This window comes from Chiloscyllium plagiosum, chromosome 5 (genome assembly GCF_004010195.1).
Source record: "Chiloscyllium plagiosum isolate BGI_BamShark_2017 chromosome 5, ASM401019v2, whole genome shotgun sequence".
NCBI classification, from domain to species: Eukaryota; Metazoa; Chordata; class Chondrichthyes; order Orectolobiformes; family Hemiscylliidae; genus Chiloscyllium; species Chiloscyllium plagiosum.
In genome coordinates this window covers 103110345-103133870 of record NC_057714.1, presented here as the reverse complement: position 1 = coordinate 103133870, position 23526 = coordinate 103110345, and the positions used below count along the sequence as shown (strand labels likewise).

Below are 23526 nucleotides of genomic sequence, written 5' to 3'. Positions count from 1 at the left end.
ATTTTGTTAAGATCAGATTATTATTTTGGGCCTGATCCTTGGTAAATGCCATGTGGCATTCAGGGTCCTTTATTGTGGTGAACAGCATGCAAAATTTAGCTATTTCGTATTTGTCATGTGTGTTGTCAGGATGATAGAAATGTTTTTGTTAACTATTCCCTGGAAGTTCCTGCCACACTCTTTTGTCTTGTATTGACTGGTGAAACACAACCAAATTTAGGTTGCAGTTTAGGATCTCATCGGACAGCGTTGTCCACTCTTTTCAAAAAATAGTGGGTTCTCATTTGTTGCAATCCAGTGGGTACTAATGAAAACCCGATTACCTCTTTAGCTTGTTCATTTAATAAGCCCAAGGCTTTATCTAATTATTTTATGTATATTTATGTGTATATGAAACATTGGATTTGGAAGCTTTTATTTGGGCTTTTATTAATATTGAAAGTTTTCAGTTTTTAAAGTGCACATTGTGCTCAATTTAAATTATTATTTTAGGCTGTTCAGAACTTTTGAACAGTTGCTTTATTTCTACGCTTTGTAGAAGATTTGTATGTTTGTCTGAAATAGGAGCTATAATTGTGACTTACGGATTGCTTTTCTTTGGGTTCTTTTTGTAATTATTTTTAGCATTTGACAGGAAAGTTACTTTACATTATGGATAGATATTTTGACATTGCACAATTCTAAAATAGATCTGGAAGTGATGGTGACCTTTACCCTGTTCAGTCATTGCAGACCAGCAGTTAAGAAAGAAAACCTGAGGTGCGCAGCCAATTGAATAGAATGCATTTCTGAAGCTGTTATGCTGGCGCTACATGGTGCTCTAGAATGGGTGATTTCTAATGTACTGTTCAGTTCTCGATGTTGAAACACAGGAAAGTTATCAAAGACCTGGAGAGTGTAGAAAACAGCAGAAATACTGATAATTTTAGGCTAAAAAGCCATGGGTGGATCAGTTAAAAACAAGTTCTGAATTCAAGTTCATGAAATATTTGCTGCAGAATGATTTAATATTTGGTACAGTTTTCCATGGTAATAGAGGTTAGAAGATGATTATTTAAATGTTAGAGTTGCTTTAATAGAAGAGCTGAAGGCTTGTATGAACTAAAACTAAAACAATTTAGCAATGCTGGGAATTTCGAACATCTTTTGAAGCTACTAAACATAAAAGATGGATTTGGTATTTCAAGTTTAACTTTATTAGCCTGCGATAACAAACAAAAACATCTGCATATGTATGTCTGTGATGTACTGCAGATATGATCTGTCGAGCACTAAATAGTAAGTCGAACATTGAGAAAACATCTGAGAGCAAAGCAGAAGCCAGCGGTGAAGATATTGCTTGATTACATTCGACGTTCACTGACCTTTGCAAATGCTGAACATCTATCCCTTCTAGCAAAATCTAATTTGTTTCAGAAACATCAGTAATATAAAAAGAGGCATGGGGATAAGGAAAATATTAAAGCAAATATCAGTGGTATGCATTTGCCAATTACCGATTTTGGACTTCACAGAAATTCAGCAGAACCACTACTTGACCAATTATATTTTCTATGTTTGCCATTTTTAACTTTGAGAGGAAGTGAAGCTCATTTGAAGTTAGCAATTTGGTGGACGATGTTTTGCTCATTTTTAAACATTCCTTTCCTCTATTTATGGTCATTTCTATTCCCTTCTTTGTAAAGTTGCAGTTCGCAGCTATTATGCAGTGGTTGATTGACAATGTTTAGGCAGTTTTTAACTATTGAGATCTTTGAATGGTGTTCAACTATTCTATACTGGAAAATAGCAGTTTGAGACTTCAGGAACTTTTGTAAAAACTTGCTTTAACCAATATCTATTTTTTATTGTGATAGGAGGCAGAATTAAACTTGTTTAGAATTTCTGTAATGTAAAATATATCAAAAAGTGGGAAATAAAATATAACTACCTTCTATGTTATCAGTATTTGCTACCATTTTAGCTTTTATTTCTCCAAACATGGTGCCTCTTGGGCATTTGGAGACCATTTGCACACACTTTGCACACACATGGGATTAATTGACTGTCTTGTTGAGACCAGACGGGAGAGTTTGACTTGCTGTTTAATCTTTAACATGCAAAGAATGAGCTGAACTGTTGAATGTTTTGCCTTTCACTTCGTGTGTGTGTGTGTGTGTGTGTGTGTGTGAGAGAGAAATTCTGCACATGCACACTTTGAAACACCCTGCCAGTTTAAAACATGGCTCACAAATAAATGAATGCATGAGATGGGATTATATATCTGGCGGGGGTACTGAGCATGTGCATTTTGGGGATGTCAACAACTATTTTCTTGTGGATTACTAACCCAGCACTGTTACCACCATGCCACCAACACCCCCATTTGATAGTTGTCCTGTTTCTACTTACTGTTTTCTAAAACTCTTTTCTTCTAAATCGAAGAGTGAATCGAAGGGAGAATTTTTGGAAAACCATTAGTCAAATCAGAAGATAACGCTAACCAACTCTCAAACTCTTCCACCCAAATTAAGCATAGCAAATAAAAAGGGAGGAATTAAGGTACCATCCCTATCACTAAAAGAAATATTAGACAAACTAATGGGGCCAAAGACAGGAATATCTTGTATCCTAGCATCTTAAAAGAGGTAAACACAGTTTGGTGGACACATTGTCATTTCACAAAAATCAATAGATTCTGGAGAGGTAATAACAGATTGGAAAATTGCTTACACAACACACTTATTCATAAAAGGACAGAGGCATAAGTGGGTAACTGTAGGTCATTAAGTCTGACATCTGTTTTTGGAAAAGTATTGGCATCAATCATTAAGGAAATAATTGCAGAAAATTTGAAAAGTCAATACCTAATCAAGTAGAGTCAGCATGGTTTCATGAAATGCAATTTATTAGAATTTCTCAAGTCTCCACCAACATGGGTACAGGGAAATCGGTAGATGTTCAGTATTTAGACTTCCAGAAGGTGTTTGGCTTTGAAAAATGTTAAGCCTTACAATAAAGAGCACAAAGTGTTGGAGGTAGCGTGGATAGAGATTTGGCCAATGGGCTGGAAATGGAGTAGGGAAAAATAATTATTTTTAAGGTTGGTCACTCTTGACCAGTGGGGTTGCGTGGGGATCAGTGTTGGGACCATGACACTATACAATACATGCTAATGACTTAGAGGAAATAAGTGAATTTACTGTAGCTAAATTTGCAGACAACACAATATGGGGAAAGGCAGATTGCAAGAGGGATATTGATAGGTAGCTTTGGGCAAAAAGTTGGCAAATTGCATGTATTATGTGAAAATTTGAAGGTCATTTTGAAAGCGAGGACAAAAGAACAGAATATTATTTAAATGGAGGAGAACTGCAGAAAGCTGCAACGCAAAGGGATTGGGGATACTTGTGCATAGAAAACAGAAACTATTATGTTGGTACAGCAGGTAATCACAAAGGCTATTGGGATGTTGGTGCTTATTTCAAGGGATTGGGCTATAAGAGTAGGGAAGTCTTACTGTAACTGTACAAGGTGCTGATGAGACCACATCTGGAGTACAGAGTGTAGTTTTGGTGCTCTTATTTAAAAAAAGGTATCATTTCATTGAAGGCAGCTCAGAGCAAGTTCACTAGGATGATCCATGGTATGGAGGATTGTCTTATAAGCAAATGCTAAACAGGAGAGGACTCTATTCATTGCAATTTAGAAGTCTGGAAGTGATCTTATTGAAACATATAGGTTTACTTCGGGGCTTAGCAGGGTAAAATGTTGAGAAGTTGGTTCCCCTCATGGGAGTGTCGATCAGAGGGCATAGTCTCAGAATAAAGGAACACCAATTTAAGACTGAGATTAGGAGGAATTTATTCTGAGAGTTGTGTGTCTTTGGAACTCCTTGCTACAGTGAGCTGTGGAGCAACTCCTTGTATATATTTAGACTGAGAATAGATGGATTCCTAATGAGTCTGGGAATCCAGGGTAATGGGAAAACAACAGGAAAGTGGACGTGAGGAATTTAGGATCAGTCGTGATTCTCTTGAATGGTGGAGCAGGCTTGATGGACCAAGCAGCATATTCCTGTTGCTATTTCTTATGGTTTTATAGTTTAATTGCTATTTTGCAGCCAGTGACTTCCAAACACTTCACAATAGTACACAGCTTGAATATTGATGAAAACAACTGGGCACTCTTCAAGATCGAAAGTGATGGCTTTGGGGGTGTTCTTGACTTTGTATGATATACAGTGAAAAACGATTTGATCATCGCCATCATGTGGAATAATGATTTTTATCATTCACCCCATTTCCTTGAACCAAATGGCTTGAGTCCCATTTATGAAGTTACCTAGTCAACCTCTCATTACTCTGGATGGATAAAAAATGCTGATAAGTTTTAACAATTTAAGATAGTTGTTTTAAGCTCCTACAATAAGAGTGATATTCACTGTAACTGGATTCGAGTCAGAAAGACGTTCTGCATGTCATTAAAAAAATGATATGGTATATAAATTTCAGTGCCTGTGTGATGCCAAATATATAAAATGAGAATCCCAAAGACTGTTGTTTTAAATAATATATCTATTTTGTTGTTTTCAACAATCAGAATACTAACTCTATCTAACCTGTCACTTTTGCAAAATTTGCAACACAGCTCCAACATTACATGTTATTGCTAAAAATTCCTGAGTGAAGAATTGTAAATTAAGATTTTCAGTCGGTCACATGTATGGTATACTTCAGTGCTGTAGGTGACTTCATACATCAGGTTTTGACTAATCAGTCAACCTGCCTGGTTTAAAATAGAGAACCTGGCAGTTAACTGCCTGTTATCATTAGCTGGTTAACGAGACCTGTACCAATTGGAGTCCACTTGCCAGCCATGCAATACTATTTTCATACAGTGTAAATGTTGGCTTCCCCCCCTAAATTCATATTCTTGTGAAATAACTTGAGTGCAAAACTAAAAGCTTTGACTAAATGAATGTTCTGTTTGAGGAGAACTTCAAATATCTGAGTTACCCTCCTAAAATAGGTGAGTTGTGAGTGTGGCGCTGGAAAAGCACAGCGGGTCAGGTAGCATCCGAAGAGCAGGTGAAGCAACGTTTCGGACGTAAGCCCTTCTTCAGGAATGAGACTTGTCGACTTGGGAGCTGAGAGATAAATGGGACAGGGAGGGGAAGGTAGCTGAGTACGTGATAGATGAAGGTGGGGGAAGAAGGTGGTAGGTGGGACAGGAGGGTGGAGCAGATAGATGGGAAAGGTGATGGACAGGTCAAGAGGGCAATGCCGGGTTGGAGGCTTGGGACTGGGATATGTGGGAGGAGGAGAAATGAGGAAACTGGTGAAATCCCCACTGATTATGTGGCTGCAAGGTCCCAAGGAGGAATATGATACCTGCACCAACCAACCCCATCACTCCCTGGCTGAACACTTCAACTCCTCCTTCCGCTCTGCCAAGGACATCAGGTCTTGGCCTGCCTTCATTGCAAAACCCTTACCACCGCACACCTGGAGGAAGAATGCCTCATATTTTGCCTCCAACTCGACACCACTCTCTTGACCTGTTCATTGACTTTGCCATCTATCTGCTCCTCCCTCCTCTCCCACCTATTGCCTTATCCCCCACCTTCATCTCCCTATCGCATTCCCAGCTACCTTCCCGCCAATCTCACCCCCTCCCATTTGTCTCTCAGCTCCCCAGCCCACAAGCCTCATTCCTGATGAAGGGCCTATGCCCGAAATGTCGATTCTCCTGCTCTTCGGGTGCTGCCTGACCTGCAGTGCTTTTCCAGCGCCACACTCTCGAATCTGATCTCCAGTATTCGCAGTTCTCACTTTCTCCTAAAATAGGTGTGAGGCTCCTTGAGTGTGCCAATCAGGTCCCTGGTCTCAAACTAGGTTGAAAAGCCTGCCCATACAGGTAATGTGCATTCTGTTCAGTTTTTGCAGATTTATAGTGGCCATTTCATAGTTCCTCATAGGGTCAGTTACATTACGTGATGGTAATATTGTGCAGTCAGAACGACGGGTTTACAAAGGCTTTTGCATTATGGAAGTGTCAATTATAATGGAACATGTCAACTTGAAATATGCAAAAATTTAATAACAAAACAAGTTGCAGTTTTAATCATTCATTCCTTGCTAATGATCACACTAAATAGACTATATCTACAACAATCGATCTTTTTGTCATGCAGGTATTCATTTAAAACAATTGTAGATGTTTAAAAGTGAATTAATTCATATACAAGGTTGCTATAAATAACACTCCACATAAGGTACATGCCAGATAGTTTTTAGTTGAAGATAGTTGGTGTTTCCCTGAGGTAGTTTTTCTCCGTGGTTACATTGAGTAAGCTGGACTGTGGATTTCAACAGATTTAAAGTTTTGCTCAGAAATATCACATGGAGAGAAGCTTTGGAGACTGCAGTTGGGTTTGAAACTCAGCACGAGATGATCAGCATTGAAAACTCAACCAAGCCCCACCAAAGCTTAGTGGTCACCCCCATCATTCCATTGAGTGATTAGCCTCAATCCTCTGTTGTGTCCGCGCACACACTTTCAATCTTCAACCCTTCACAGTAGATCTTGGCTTGCTTTATTGATCAGCGGGCTAGAATACAGAACCTTCACAATACTTTGCTGACAGATCCACTCCAATATCACACAATTGAGTGAATTAGTTTTTGCATTGTTCTTCAACTGATCATTAGTTTTTAAGTTTCACCTTCACTGTAAAATTTTAACAATTGGACTTTCTGCTTTAAGTCATGTAGTAGTGACATTTATCTCACGCAGTCATGCTACGATGCACTGCTGTCAAGTCTTTGCGAAACCTCCACTTACTTCGCTATTAATAATGAATAGCGTCTCCTTCTTGCACCACCCATAGCCATATTTAATGGCCTTTCTGGCATGTTTATTTAGTAAAATAAAACTACCTTTGTACTGGAAAGCCCCAAAATCCCAAGATAAGGCCAGTATGTGAGACTGTCGGTGGTGTTGCAGACCAGCTGCATTCAATGGATTTTAGATCAGAGCAAGCCGCAGCACTTGGCTGAAATAGCATACGTGATAGCAAGTGACCCAGTGACCCTGTCACTGACCCTCTTGGATTTTCTGGGGCAATTAATGTATTATTTCTGGGTTCCAACAGAGTTTGGGTCAATTTTCTTAGAGGGATGAACATTGAAGTCCTGCTTGAAAGGAAAACGGCCAGTGGATACAGTCCAGAACTGGTCAAAAGTATTTTGGGGTACAGATTTCCTGTGCAAATTGACTTGAGGGTACATTCAAAAGCAATCTTTTGAGTTTGAAGGTTATTTCAGTCTTTAGGCATGTGGTTAAAAGATACCTGACCGATATGAAGGATCTTAATTTATAGTAATAGTTTCGAGCCATTATTGTAATGTACAAAGATGCCCGCAAATTAATGTTAATGATTAAAGATAAAAATTAATTGAATCATGTGACTTTGGTGCATATCCAAAATTTGCTTTGTGATAAAATTTGTATGTTGCTCAAGCATCATTGCAGATTAAAACAAAAGAGGTCCAAATAGAGTTGGATAGCATTTTGATGGTTATAGATAAAATTGGTCACCCATCTCCCATGTTGAGTGTAATGCTGAGGAATAAATTTTAAATTGCTAATACTTCTGCATTTTAAAGTGTGTAATGTCTTTATTTTCCTTTCAGTTACCAAGATGTGTCTATTGACATGAATGCCTCAGCATCTTTTGTGGGTACATCTTTAGAATTGTCCAAGAGTGTCGGTGATAAATCAAGTGAAGAGGTAATGCATTATGCAGACCATGATATAGATGATGAAAATGCCACTCTTGAAGTTGCAGAAGATGCACAAGAAGAAATGGAGGGCTACGTACATGTCGAATACGCTGATGAGGAAGAAGGTGTGGAGTATGAAGATGATACACAGCTTGGAGACGACCAAATCGATTATCCAGCAGAACAGGGGGAAGAAATGTACAATGATGAAGTGTTAGACCTTGAAATCAATGACCCTCTAGATGATGAATTTCAAGTAAGTCCTTTTCTGTTGTATCATTTCAGATAACACTTCATCAGGATCCAGGCTGATTTTAAAACTATTTCTGTCCCAGGGGATGTGTGAAAATTAGACCTATTATCACTTGCTGTCAGTTTCTTTATCTCCTGTCTGACAAAGTTTATGTTGACAGCTTGTTTGGAGGTAGGCAATACTCTTCTGACAGGCTTAGAGACTGTTTGGCATTATGACCTTGAGGGTTGTATCTTTGTGAAAAAGCCTGCATTGTCTGATGCAGATACACTGCCAATTGTCAAGCACAGTTAAGGTGAAAGGTTTTTTATCAGCAGATTGGATGGGATCTGATTGAGCCCTGTAAAGGTGCATAGATTACTGACCTCTTCAGAATGTTAATTCTCAGAAATGATTGATGTTCTCTGCATCCTTTCTTTCAGTACATTGCCGCTTTAAACTGAATAAAGAGATTAACTCTTAGCTTTTGAGATGATCTCCTAGTGTAGAAGCATTTATCATCATTAACTGGTAAAAACCACAAGTCAGTGCATTTTGAATGGGAACAGAAAGTGTTATAAATCTCTCATAACAAGGAAAATTATTTTTGGAAAAATGATTAAAGCTGACATTTGACCAAAAATTTACATTATTTCAAGTAATGTAATTTCAAAGCATTTTGTATACCTTGTGAGAAGTGATTTCAGAATCTTCTAAAATTGGTTTCAGTGAATTATGAGGGGGGAAAAAAAATCCAGTTTAATTAAGCTTTGAAGCATTTTAAATTTTATTTCTGTTCCATCCCAAATATCTCACTTCTGTTATGATTGATCAGAATAATTTACCGTCGCTGTTGTGGATGCTCAATTCTGTTTCTGCCAAGAAGTGTTCTTAGCAATGCAGGAAAATACCCTTTACAGTGTCCTATTCAAGGCCAGAAAATTTATTCTATTGGGGTCGGCATGAATATCTGTCAAACTGATGTGAATTTGAGTCTCCAGACTGTTAACATTATAACCTCCGGTGAATCTTTTTGGCTGTAAAAATGATGATGGAAAATATACATTTGCTGATGTCATAAGGAGCGTCTTTTTAATTGGTTAAAATGTATAATTGGACTATGGTAACAGAACTTTAAATATGCCTTGAGCACATCTTAGATACAGACCATCTTGAACATGATGCATGCAAGTAAGTGGAAAGATTAAAGATGTCAATTTTTCATCATTCTTGCCTCTTGCCTTGACCACAGAAGAATTTAAACATGATGTTTGGTGCATATGTTTTCATGGATATTTTTAAGAATTGAGAAAATCCCCTCCGATTTTCCTCTGAGAAATATCTTTTGTAAACCAGGCAAATTCTGTCTGTCTTTGACAAATTAAGTACAGATAATACATTGTAAAAGCATTACATTTTATTCATTTGCAATGGTGCTAAAATAGGAGTTTAGTACTTTATAACCTAGGAACAGGTAGCGCTTTGAATCTGTTGTGCTACTTTAAAAGTTTTTCACCGTGGGCAGCTTGGCTAGGCAAGCATTTATTACCCACCCCAACTGCCTTTTAAAGACTGTGCTACACTATTGCCTTCGACTACTACCATCCTGTGATGTAGGAAACTGCAGTGGCATTAGGCAAGGAGTTCCAGGATTTTGACCCAGTGACAGTGAAGACATGGCAATAGTTTTAAAAGCCAGCATGGAGTGTGGCTTGGAGGTGGTGGTGTTCTTTTGTGCCTGCTGTCCTGGTCCTTCGATGTGGTGAAGATTTAGATTGGAAGGCTCTGTCAAAAGCGCCTTGGTAAAATGCTCAAGTTTGTTTCGTGGACACTGCTGTCACTGAAGAGAAAGTGAGGACTGCAGATGCTGGGGATCAGAGCTGGAAATGTATTGCTGGAAAAGCGCAGCAGGTCAGGCAGCATCCAAGGAACAGGAGAATCGACGTTTCGGGCCTAAGCCCTTCTTCAGGATTCCTGTTCCTTGGATGCTGCCTGACCTGTTGCGCTTTTCTAGCAACACATTCACTGCTGTCACTGAGCCTTGGTGGAGGGAGTGAATGTGGAAAGGTGGTGGATGGAGTACCAATTCAGCAGGCTTCTTTTCCCTTACGCTGCTGAGCCATGTCTTCTGTACCGACGTGCTAGGCTGCTCCCATCATTGAGAATGAAGATAACTGGATCTTCCTCCTGCTCCAGTTGTTTCATTGTCCACTATTCATTAACAGATGTAGCAGGACTGAAGAATGTAAATCTGTTCCTATGATTGTGGGTTTGTTTAGCACTGTTAGAGTGTGATGCTTTTGCTGTTTGGCTTGCAAATTCATTCTGCATTGACGCTTCGCGTTGATTTTAGTTTTAGGTACACCTGTTTCCCGTCCTGACCTACATTCCTAAACACGTTATTGAACTATGGCTTGATATGAAGTGTAGGGCATATGCCTCACTATGAGGTTACAGATTGGAATAGTGTGCAATTCATTTATTGCATGTTACAGATTACATTGCAATATGATTCTGCTTCTGCTGATGGACCACAACCCCCCTCAGATGTCTAGTTTTGAATTGCTAGAACTGTTCAAATTTATCCCATTTAGGATGGTGGTAGTTAAAGTTATGTGGAATGTAAAGATGGGGCTTCATGTCTACAATGATTCTGCAGTTGTTATTTGTATTAATATTGTCATGAGCATATGCATCTGGGAAAGGTAAATTGTTGAGGGTGAGTTGTGTGTTTTTCTCTTTTCTTCCAATCTGTTGCAGACAGTGTCTTGCAGCTAAGTCATAGGAACAGGAGTAGACCATTCAGCCCTGCCAGCTTGTTCCACCTTGAGTGAGACCATGGTTACTCTGTGGTCTAACTTCATAGATCTGTTTAGGACTTAGCCAGCTAGCTGTATAGTTCTAATCCTGGGCCTTTTTTTCTTCATTTTTGGGATGAGGATGTCACTGGCAAGGCCAGCATTTGTTGCCTCCTCCCTAATTTTCCATGAATTGGGCAGCTTGCTAGGCCATTTGAAAAATCAGTTCAGAATCACATTACTGTGGATGTGGAATCACATGTTGGTCAGGCCAGGCAAGGACAGTAGTATTCTATTCGAAAAGGCATTAGCGTGCCAGATAGGATTTTACTTCATTAATAGTTTCCTGGTTACGATAATTAATAGCACCTTTTATCTTCCAGAATTTATTTATTAAATTTGTTTAATCAGCTGTTGTTATAGAACTTCAACCTCTGTCATTAGCCTTAGCCTCAGGATTCTTGTTCAATGACATTGCTGTGAAGTCACTGTCTCTCCCTATTCTTGGTGCTGTATATGGAAGTTATGTTCATGCCACTATTCATCATTTCTCCAGTTGGAAAAACCGCTCTTCCAGTCAGAATCTGCAGTCAGTTTTGCTCCAATGCGGTCGTTCTGTTTTCATGCAATCCTGTGTTATAAAAAAATTGTATAATAGCAGCACCATTTAAACTAATATAGCTGGAATTGCATTATAACCAGTACACACAATCCCCAGTTCATCAATCTTGTTACAGTGAATTCATGTTAATGAAACACGCGTTATAGCAGAATGACCTGTACTTACCAACTAGTACTCATGCAATGTAACTCGTTATTCCCTTTGAGATTTGGTAGTCTTGCGATTTTGTTCTGATGAGTCTAAGAAACAAGGTTCAACAGCTTTTTTTCTTAAGAATATGCACGAAACAATACGAAATGAAAGGTTGAATTAAACTGAACTAGCCATGGCTTGGGTATGTAAGTCTGTAAAACCAACTGTTTCCAAGCTATAAGTTGAATATAACCAGGTCAGTAAAGGTGTTTAAGAAACATTCTGTTCCCTCTATAATAAATAGAGCTATCAATTCATTATGTGGGAACTAGATCACTTCACAATGATGCTGAGTAGTGTCTGAAATAGAAAAGAAAAAAAACAATTAGATGCACTTTCTAATATCTTGAATTACACAATTTTCTGCAAGGGTACGCTTTTTCTTCACAATCAGGATGAAGACTACACCCAGTTTTATGCCACAGACCAGGATATGCCAGAAGACCTGCAAACTCAGGACAATGAAGTCTATGAGGAAGCAAGAGCTGCAGATACACAGGAGCAAGTTGTTGAAGTTGCGCAAGAACCTGAAGAGGTAAAAGCATCAAAAATGTGAAGTGTTTTTGACTCGAGTAAATAATGGATGAATCAGCCCAGGCTCCTTTTGATGCATTTGGATTGTGAAATTAGCAGTAGTAGTCTGAGGCCCTACTATATATGGGGAATAAATAGACAACTTATAAAATATCTTCTAATGATCTCATGAAGACGTTTCCATATTAATAAAAAGATCTAGACTATAAGATCCTAGATTTGTATGATCTTCACAAAAATGCAAGTCCTCACAACAGCGAGCATTTACATAATGTTTTTAACATCAAGTGTCCAAGATACTTCACAGAAATGTTATCAAGCAATATCTTGCAACATGCCATATATCAGACTATCAGAAAAGATGACTAATGAAATCAGTATGTGTTTTAAAAGGTTTCTTAAAGGAGGGTCTGAGGATTATAGGAGGAGGAGGTCCGGAGCTCAAGACCCAGGTATGCATTCCAGCTGAAGGCATGGTCATTAGTCGTGATCTGATTAAGATCGGCAATGTCTAAGAAAGTAGGCATGGAGGAAACTGATTTTGGAGGTTAAATGACTGGAAACAGGTAACAGTGATAAGACAGCAAGGATGCAAAGCGATTTGAAACAACAGTGAGAACTGAGACCTTGCTGATGTTGATGAAAGATGTCAATATGGGTGATGAATGGATAGGACGTTTGGTTGAGTTCAAGTTTATGGGGGGTTAAAAACTTGTTCAGCAAAGCTTATCAACAGTTAAGTATGGACGTTACAATAGTACAGATAAGATTTTCAACAGCAGCAGAGTGTAGGCAGAATTGGGTGATATCACGTGGAACTGAAAGTTAAATTGCAAATTACTGTTTAAGCCATAAAACAGAGACCTCAAGCTAGAACATAACTGATGTCCAACATGTTATCATGATTTTGTGTTGGGAAATAATGTCTCACTAACTTGAGTTTTTTAAAGGAATAACAAAGAGGATTGATGATGGCAGCATGGCGGACATGATCTACACTGACTTCAGTAAGGCATTTGACAAGGTTCCTCATGGTAGACTGATTAGCAAAGTTAGATCACGTGGAGTACAGGGAGAACTAGCTATTTGGATACAGAACTGACTCAAAGGTAGAAGACAGAGTGTGGTGGTAGAGGGTTGATTTTCAGACTGGAAGCCTGTGACTCATTGTGTGCCACAAAGATTGGTGCTGGGTCCACTGCTTTTTTGTTATTTATATAAAATGATTTGGAAGTGAACATAGAAGGTATAGTTAGTAAGTTTGTAGATGATACCAAAATTGGAGGTGTGATGGACAGTGAAGAAGGTTACCTCAGAGTACAATGGGATCTTGATTAGTAGGGCCAATGGGCTGAGGAGTGGAAGATAGAGTTTAATTTAGATAAATGTAAGATGCTGCATTTTGGAAAGGCAAATCAGGGCAGGCCTTATACACTTAATGATAAGGTCCTGGGGTGTGCTGCTGAACAAAGAGACCTTGGAGTGCAGGTTCGTAGTTCATTGAAAGTGGAGTTGCAGGTAGATAGGATAGTGAAAAACACATTTGGTATGCTTTACTTGGTCAGATTATTGAGTATAGGAGTTGAGAGGTTATATTGCGGCTGTGCAGGACATTGGTTAGGCCACTTTTAGAATATTATGTGCAGTTCTGGTCTCCACCCCCCTATCGGAAAGATGTTGTGAAACTTGAAAGGATTCAGAAAAGATTTGCAAGAATGTTGCCAGGGTTGGAGCTATAGGAAGAGGCTGAATAGACCAGGGCTGTTTTCCCTGGAGCATTGGAGGCCAAGGAGTGACTTTACAGCGACTTATAAAATCATGAGGAACATGGATAAGGTAAGTAGTGTTACGACCCTGGGTAAACCCCTCTGCTAATTTAAACCAGCCACAGAAAAGAGATTCACCCCATGCTATAATTATTAAAATTAAAGAAGCAAAGAACAATCCCAAACGTCACTATTTCAAGTAAACATTAACAACTTTTTTCTTTACGTCCAACAGAGAATATTAAAACCAACAACTGTTTACAACTTCTTTCTCTTTAACCTATCTTTTACCTCCCACGCTACAATACTAGTCTGATTTAAAAATAACCTGATTAAAATTTAACCAAAAAAAAGTCACGTTTCATAACCAATCAGCTTTGTCAAGTTTCCTTTGTAGATTTTCCTGTGTAGATTCTGTCTAGGTCAGTTTCAATGTTCTACTGTGCAAACTCCTTCCAAAGGCACGTACCTTTCAGAGACCTCTTGAGCTAGCAGCCTACATTTATTGGTCTTCTGGCAGTTCTCCCCCTAACTGTTCAAAATGTCCAGTTTTATACCCCAAAACATTGGATCGTTTCATTGGTTTTAATATTATCAAAATACTAAATTCGAATTTGATTGGATTTTGCTATCTTGGAGCATAATTTAAACTGGCTGAGTTTGAATTTGTTTTTGTTTCATGGCAACCCAGATGTTGCTATTTGTTTCAACCCAAGTATTACATTGTTACCTTGTTCAGGACACTCTGCGCTTTCAGTCCTTTTCAACCAGCTAGCTTTTCAACTCTCTTAAAGGTACAATACACATCTATACCTTCATGACAATAGGCAAGGTCTTTTTGCTGGGCTGGGGGAGTCCAAAATTAAAGGGCAAAGGTTTAGGATGAGAGGGGAAAGATTAAAAAAGACCTAAGGGGCAACTTTTCCATGCACAGGATGGTGTGTTTATAGAATGAACTGCATGAGGAAAGGGGTGACTGGTGCAATTACAACTGGATGGGTACATTAGTAGGAAGGGCTGAATGGGATATGGCGGAAGTGGTACTGCAGATGCTAGAGATTAGAGTCCAGATTAGAGTGGTGCTGGAAAAGCACAGCCGGTCAGGCAGCATCTGAGGAGCAGGAAAATTGATGTTTTTGGCAAAATCCCTTCATCCTGATGAAGGGCTTTTGTCCGAAACGTCGATTTTCCTGCTCCTTGGATGCTGCTTGAGAGGGATATGGGCCAAGTGCTGGTGAATGGGACGAGATTAAGATATCTGGTTAGCAAGGACAAGTTGGACTGAAGGGTCTGTTTGTGTGCTGCACATCTCTATGATTCTATCTGAGGTGTTCCTGAAATATTTAATGCTTCACTTTTCCAGTAAGTAATACAATTCTCCTTTTTGGGGATGGGCAATAAATCTCATCCTTGCCAGCAACATGCACATCCCATGAAAGAACAAAAAAAAGTAAACAAAATGGAAGCTTGGCATTTGCGCTTAGCCTGATTACAAGTTCACAATAGTGAATTTTACTTTTGTTAGTTTATGGGATGTGGGTGTCGCAGACTGGACCAGCATTTATTGGCCATCCGTAATTGCTCTTGAACTACATTTTCAGCTGTCGCTCTCTTAGACTGAAATAAACGCTGTTATATAGGCAAGGTCAGTATGCTCCTATGTAGCTTTGCTACCTGTATGACGAATCTCCAATGCTGCTGCTTCTGTCAGTGTTTCTTATTTACTCTTTTTATCCTATTTTTGCTTGATTCTTTTTTTAAATGGTCTTTCTGCTTAAAACATTTTTTAAAGCAAGTTGGAGATGCTCCAACTGGCTCACTTTTAAGTTGAACCTAAATTTTTAAGGACTTTCTAATTGAAAATCCCAAATAGGAAGATCCATCCTTATTTTGCAATAAATCCTCAGGGCTTAGTTTTAAGTGTACCTATCTTAAGCTCACCATTAACTTTGTCTTGAGGTAAATTCATGCATAGTTGAGCCTGTTGTGTGTTTTAAGGCAGGGGGTTGAAGTTCTCTGTCCAACCAGTCATTCTTGACTTTTTTAAGCATGATATTTTTCACAATGACTATAAATTCAGATTGATGGAGAGAAAATAAAATGATTGATTTAAGATTGTTTTGGGTCACAGTCCCTTGAGCATAATTATTTAAGTAACTTGCTTCAAACTTTGAAGCTTTCACCTGGCATGTTAATCCAGCTGCAAGGGAAAAAATTCTGTGCAGCAGTCTATGAAGCCCATAACCGAATGGTCACATTTTCAATGTTGTAATTTTGTTTCAATATTCATCTGAGAGCCCTTTCGTAAGCATATTTTTCAATTCCTCCTTTATGGAGCTTTAGATATCTGTGGTCAAATTGGTAGTTGCACAGTATCCTGCTCCTGTGATTTAGTGTTCTCGTATTGTTTGGTGTACCTTGATAAAGAGAAACATTAGCTGAATTGTCTACTGCTGATCATAATTCCTGTTACATCTGCAGTACCATTGAACTAGATCACAGTTAGTCAGTCATTCTCCTGGACTGTCCCTGTATTGATATTTTTATTACTTAGAAATCTGCCAAGCTCTTAATATACTTAATGACTGACCCTCTGCAACACTCTAGGTTAGAGATTTCCAAAGATTCACCACCGTTTTGAATTAAGAAATTCCTTCATATCCTCTATAGTTTACCTCTTATCCAAGGTTCTATAACCCAAGAAGCAAATAGCATAGGAAGCATCCAGATCAATGTTTGTATCGTCATGGAATGATTACAACATATCTGCCAATGGGTGCAATTTGTCTCTGTAGTCCTTTTGGACACCTCATGGTGTTAAACAATCGTATCAAATTTCCTCTCAAGCTTCTCTTTTTAAAAAAAAGAATGACCTTTGCTTCTCAAACTTCTTCATTGAATCAGGATTGATTTCCTGGTTTGGTGATAGTGAAGCTGCAGTCACAAAGGACCATGGCACCTTTCTTCATTAGGTAGAGAGAGACATAATTATTTGTAGTTTGAGGGTAACCACTCCACCAGCATGGGGCAATATGAGGAAGCTTCATGAACTACCACAGGGATTGAACCCATGCTGTTGCCTTCAATCTGCTCCATGGGCAGAAATGGGTGCAGTATGTTTATGGTGTGCCATGAGGTTACTTAAGTGGTTCAATACAGTTCAGTTGCTGATGTCCACAGGACTTCATGTGTGCACGGTTTTGCATTGCCAGATCTAGGTGTAGTGGACAGTGAAGAACGTTACTTCAGAATGCAACGGGACCTTGATCAGATAGGCTGGAGAGTGGCAGATGGAGTTTAATTTAGATAAATGTGAGGTGTTGCATTGTTGGAAAGGCAAATCAGGGCAGGCTTGTGCTTAATGATAAGGTCTTGCAGAGTGTTGCGGAGCAAAGAGACCTTGGAGTGCAGATTCATAGTTCCTTGAAAGTGGAGTTGCAATTAGATAGGATAGTGAAGAAGGTGTTGGTATGCTTTTTTTTTAGTCAGAGCATTGAGTATAGGAGTTGGGAGGTCATGTTGTGGCTGTACAGGGCATTGAGGAAGAAGTGAGGACTGCAGAGGCTGGAAACCAGAGTTTAGATCAGAGTGGTGCTGAAAAAGCAGAGTAGGTCAGGCAGTATCCGAGGAGCAGGAAAATCGACGTTTCAGGCAAAAGCCCTCCTCTCATCCTGATGAAGGGCTTTTGCCCGAAATGTCAATTTTCCTGCTCCTTGGATGCTGCCTGACCTGCTGTGCTTTTCCAGCACCATTCAAATCTGTACAGGGCATTGGTTAGGCCACTTTGGAATACTGCATTCATTTTTGATCTCCTTCCTGTAGGGAGGGTGTTGTGAAAATTGAAAGGGTTCAGGAAAATTTACAAGCATGTTGCCATAGTTGGAGGGTTTGAGCTCGAGGAGCAGGCTGAATAGAGTGCGACTATTTTCCCTAGAGCGATGGAGGCTGAAGGGTTGACCTTGTAGAGGTTTATAAAATCATGAGGGGAGTGGATGGGACGAATAGCCCTAGGTCTTTTTGCCAGAGTAGGGGGTCTAAAATCAGAGGGCATACGTTTAAGGTGAGAGGAAAAGATTTAAAAGAGCTCGAAGAAGCAGCTTTTTTTTTTACAAAGAGTGCTACGTGTTTGGAATGAGCTGCCAGAGGAAATAGTGAAAGCTGATATAATTACATTAGAAGGCACCTAGATGGGTATATGAATAGGAAGGGTTTAGAGGGATATGGGCCAAATGCTGGCAAATGGGGCTAGATTAATTTAGGATATCTGATCAACATGGATGAGCTGGACTGAAGCATTTGTCCAATGCTGTATAGAGTCATAGAGGTGTACAGCATGGAAACAGATTCTTTGGTCCAACTTGTCCATGCCGAGCAGATATCCCAACCTAATCTAGTCCCATTTGCCGGCACCCAGCCCATATCCCTCCCTTTCCTATTCATATAACCATCCAGTTGCTTTTTAAATGTTGCAATTGTACCAGCCTCCGCTCTGACTCTAATTGAAGTCTTTCGCATTTAGCACGATGGTAGTGCCACAACACACTATCTTCAATGTGAAGACAGGACTTGGTCTCTACAGTAACTACATGTGGCTATTCCTATCAGTACTGTCATGAACTGATATACCTGTGGTGGTTAATGAGGACTAGGGCAAATTGTTTTCCTTCTGGTTTCCTCACCATCTGCTGCTGACCCAGTCTAGCAACTGTACTTGTTATGATAAAGTTGATGGTGGTGCTTCTAAGTGATTCTTGGCAATGAACATGCCCACCTCGAGTCATTCTGTGCACTTGCCACCCTCACTGTTTCCTTCAAGTGCTGATCAACATGGAGAAGTACATCAGGGCATCAGCTGAGGGGGGTAGTACATGCACTGAGCAGAAGTTGACCTGACTGCATGAGGCTTTAAGCTCCAGTGTCAATGTTGAGGAATCCCAGGGCAACTCCTTTTACATGCCATACTGTTACTATGATGGACATCATCTGGGTTTGGCTTGTTGGTCTATTCGAGCAATTGTTTGAAGTCTTTGCCCCTTTCGTAAAACCTTCACAAAATTCCTGAAGTATAGTGCCCAGAATTGGATATAATGTTTCACTAGAAGGCCACACTAGTATTTTATCAAGTTTCATCAGCTATAAATGAACTCTTCTACCACTATTTTGCTGATTTAGGATGAAGCTGGTGCAAGATTGATTTATGAAGCTTGGAATCCAGTATGCCATTTTGATCACTTTCTCAATCTACCATATCACCTTCAAACTGTTAAAGCAAACCCTCAGACCTCTCTAGTCCTGCACCCTGTTTTGAATTGTGCTCTCTCCTTTACATTGGTTCTCCATTTTATTTCCTACCACAATACACTAATTCGATCCTCAGCTTTAAATTTCAACTGCTACATGTCTTCCCACACCACCAGCCTTCTGTGACTTTTGAATTCAATTGCTATCCTCCTTGAAGTTCACGGTACCCCTTTGTTTTATGTCATCTGTAAATTGAATTCAAATTTCACAAGTTATTGTATGATTTATTGTGAAGAGAGACATTTGTCTGATCATGACGAGTTTGTAGCATATCTAAACTTGAGCAGACTAGAATTCCCTATCGTGGAAAGCTTTGGAAATAGTAAATTCAGAACCACTTGTTGACAAAGCTGATTTGGCAGGGTTTGAGTAGTGATGACTGGAAAATGGGAAGGAGTTACGCAGCTGTAGGGCACAATACACTGTGCAGTGCTTGGAGCAGCTGCAGCAAATTGCATTTTTTACTGTGCTGAGTGGAAATGGCACACAAACTAGCAAGCCGATTATTCATAAATAGATGGTACTTGATTACAGTTGAGTCTTTGCGCAACAGTTTTGCTGATTTGGGATGAAGGGCTGGGCACAATTTAAAACTGTTTATTGTCACAAACATCCATGGGCAATTGCTAAATTTAAAAAAAAATCCAAGCCAGTATAATAATTGTACCAGTAGAGCTGCTCATGTGAACTCCTAGTTTCATGGAAGTTTGTAAGTCAATAGCTATGTGCTGAAATAAGATTTTAAAATACATGGAGAGACTTGTCCAAAATTATTAATCTATCAGCCATGTCATGACTCATCTTGCAGACTGATGTTTGCACTTAAAATGCATGGTATATGTTGTTTAACCATGGCACATTCAGTGAAATGCTGTGATGCATTGAAACTAGACTGCAGCTGACAGTTGGTAAACTCCAGTATTTCATGTTCTTGATAATACTTAATTTTGTTAATGTTACCTGCCAGATATGAGTAGAGCAAGGAAACAGTGAGGATTTTTATGCTAGTTGGTATCTTTAATGATTGGTTTATTCATTTATACAAACATTTACTGCATTCATTCGTTCACATTTGCTTGCTTGGATTATTGATGAATCTTGGTTAATATAATAACACCAACTTGAAGCTGAAAGATTTGGCATTAACAAACACGAGCCTTATTAAATTTGCAGTCGGTTTTCTTGTGTGGAATTGATCCAAAATTGGATCAAGGATTTATTGACGCTACTTCAATAAAAATCCATAAGCCATGAAAAAAAAATTGTTAATGCCCTATTTATTCTCTCCTTTATCAGATTAACCAGTCCTAAACCATTACAGCTTCTTGTAGCACAAATGCTGCTGTCAGCTTAATTTATTTAGGTAGTATTTTCACCTTTTAGACTTATCACTGTCTTGAGTGGATTTCTCTCGTCAGATTTGTGTCTTCTCATGGATGTCCATTCCAAAGTCTGACTAATTTATGTACCATTACAAGCTGCAGTGCAGTTAGTTTGTGATTTGTCCACCTTTACACAACAAATTTCTATGCAAAACTACAATCTGTGAACAATTTAAAGTCAAATTTAACATTGGCAGTTAACGTATTAAAGTATCATTGTTAGGTCAGTGGAAGCACTCAATTGAATTGCAAGGTGTTATTTCATGTCTTATTCCAGAAACTGGATAAATATTGATCTTTCAGTACGAAATAGATGAATACTGCGGTCCTTTTAGTCATTGGTGAAATGTGACATTTTTATATGTTTAGGTGGTGAAACAAATACAGGAAATAGAAGAAAGAAAGGAAGTCTCTGATGATGAAGACGAAGATGATGAAGAGTCTGGAAGAATGCGTTTCAAAACTGAACGGAAAGAAGGAACTGTTATTCGGTTAACAGATGCAGCTAGAAAGAGGCGAAACATTCCAGACACATTGGGTAAGTGATCTGTTGTAAACAAAATTTTGCTTTTGAAATTTTTCTTCCTAATCATTTCAATGAGACAAAAATGATGTCACCATTGATTTGACCCTTTCTCCATTTTGTAAGTCAACTTCTGTTCATAGACAGCTGCAACGAAAGAGACGGCGTTCATGTATCTTCATTAGTCATTAAATATTATTTCATCTAATATTTGTCAGAATGATCAAAAACAGAAATTGCTGAAAAACTCAGCAGTTCTGGCAACATCCTTCAGTTCTGAACAATGGACACTGGAACTGAAATGTTAACTGTCTTTTCTCTCCACAGATGTTGCCAGACCTTCTACGTTTTTCAAGCAATCTCTGTTTCTGATTTCTAGCATCTGCTGTTATTTGTTTTTTTAATCAGCATGATGTTTGATTAATGGCATGTTACAGCTAAGCTTGATTTTGTTCTGCATCCAGTTTCTAATGTATGCAAATAAAGAGGTGCTGGAAATAGTCTGTAGGTCAGGCAGCATCTGTGGAAAGAAACAGTTAATGTTTCAGGTTGCTGATCCTTCATCAGAACTGAGTAGCTAGAAATGTAATTGGTTACACAGGTCATTGTCCTGAAGCACTTGTGCACTCTCTCTTCTGCTGGTTTATGTGCACTCTGTCCTCAAAGATTCTTTATAACCTGAATATTTGCCACTTTTTTTCCATTTTATTTTAAAATTTCAATATCTTAGTAATGTATAAATGAATAGCTGTGAGAGTCCAGCAAGTAAATTAGCCATTGTAGTAAATACGTCCACACCAGGCTGATTAACACAACAAGCACTCCAATGATTGTTCAAAGGTGCTGACCCATAAAAGCAGAATTTGAGAAAGCCAGACAAACGTTTAATTAGACATGCTCTCTCCATTGAGCCTTTAAAGGACGGGAGCATTTAATAGATGACGATCATGCGTCTGAAGACACAACTACAGTTGATTTTTGTAAACAGAGGGTGGGAAGTTACACAAGATGCAGTGAGGGAATGAAGAATTTTGGATTAATTCTAAAACTGGGGGAGATTGCAGAAATAGGACAAGGCTATTCAGGTAATTTATAATGTACTTGCAATTTGAGGAATTGAGGTTCTGGAATTATTTGCTTATCCAGTAAGAATGACTATCTAACGTATAACACAAGTTGCGTTTCCTGAACCACACTACTGTGGAAACCTTCTCTGAGACATGAGTCTCAGAGCAGGTTTATGCGGGAATTCACCATTCTTCTAATAGAAGCTTGTAAGAAAAAGCTTAAATGGTTTGTTTTGTAGAGTTTGTTGAGATTAGTGCAAAACAACCAGAAGAATTTCTATCAAAATTTTAGATATTGGAATCTTTTCTCAAAATATCTGCAAAGGATATTGATAAAGGCCATTAAAATCATTCCAGCTATACCACTTTCACTTCGTATTTTGCTGACAATATACCTTGGTGCCAAATAAAGGTTTTCCTGTTGTGATTCCTGGGACCTACGAAATACAAAAGACTAGTTATCTTTGTCAGTCTCTACATTTCTACATTTATCACTGTTTCTTGATATTTGCATGGTTGAAGAATTTCAGAATCTGGAGCCTGGTCAGCTGAGAGTAAGGGGTCATTAATTAGGGAAAATGGAGTTTGGGATGCCAACGAAACTTAAATTAGCAGAGTTGGGAGATATTGGAGGTTTATGATACTTCCAAAGACCACTGAGAAAGGGTTAGTTGAACTGTGGAAGGAGGCTTATTTATTGCCTCAGTTGGAGGTCTGGAGATTGGTAACCCAAAGAAAGAATTGGAGCACAAAATGTAGGCTGACATTTGTTTAGAACGATGTTGAGGAACTTGAGGTCTGTAAATAAAATCATAAGTAGGGTGGGGGATATTTATTTAGTTCACCCCTCTCAAGGTTATTTGAGCATTTGGCTCAGTTGTCCTAACTAAAGACAATTTTCAGTTTTAATTAATTTATGGGGGACAGTATGCTTGACTTCTGTCCTGTAGCTTCTTAATTTGAAATCTGCGTATTGTCATCCTGTGTTTTTTGGTTTAATAATTACTTTTTAAAATTTCCTCTTTCATGACAAGTAGCTTTATTTATCTTGGTAAAACTGAATTGCAGTTCATTGATTGCCTTCATGTGTGACAGTGACCATGACTTATTTGCTTTTTATGTCAGAAATTACCATCTAAGAGTTGGATAGCGTTCTCAAGGATAGTGGAATCAAGGGTTATGGAGAAAAGGCAGGATACTGATTAAGAATGATCAGCCATGATCCTATTGAATGGTGGTGCAGGCTCGAAGGGCAGAATGGCCTATTCTTGCACCTATTGTCTATTATCTAGTCACCTTCACCCAAAGCGAGTACTTAACTTCACATTCATTCTTGCAATTTT

General features: G+C 38.8%; 1 protein-coding gene across 1 annotated transcript in view; it reads left to right on the top strand.

Moving 5' to 3' along the window:
* rbm33a (RNA binding motif protein 33a) overlaps nucleotides 1-23526 on the top strand; it is a 159544-nt gene that overhangs the window by 33816 nt on the left and 102202 nt on the right. The window contains exons 5-8 of the mRNA XM_043691050.1: nucleotides 4103-4210; nucleotides 7663-8022; nucleotides 11981-12145; nucleotides 20963-21131. Of these exons, the coding sequence (XP_043546985.1) occupies nucleotides 4103-4210; nucleotides 7663-8022; nucleotides 11981-12145; nucleotides 20963-21131 (802 nt within the window). The remainder of the gene's footprint in view (nucleotides 1-4102; nucleotides 4211-7662; nucleotides 8023-11980; nucleotides 12146-20962; nucleotides 21132-23526) is intronic.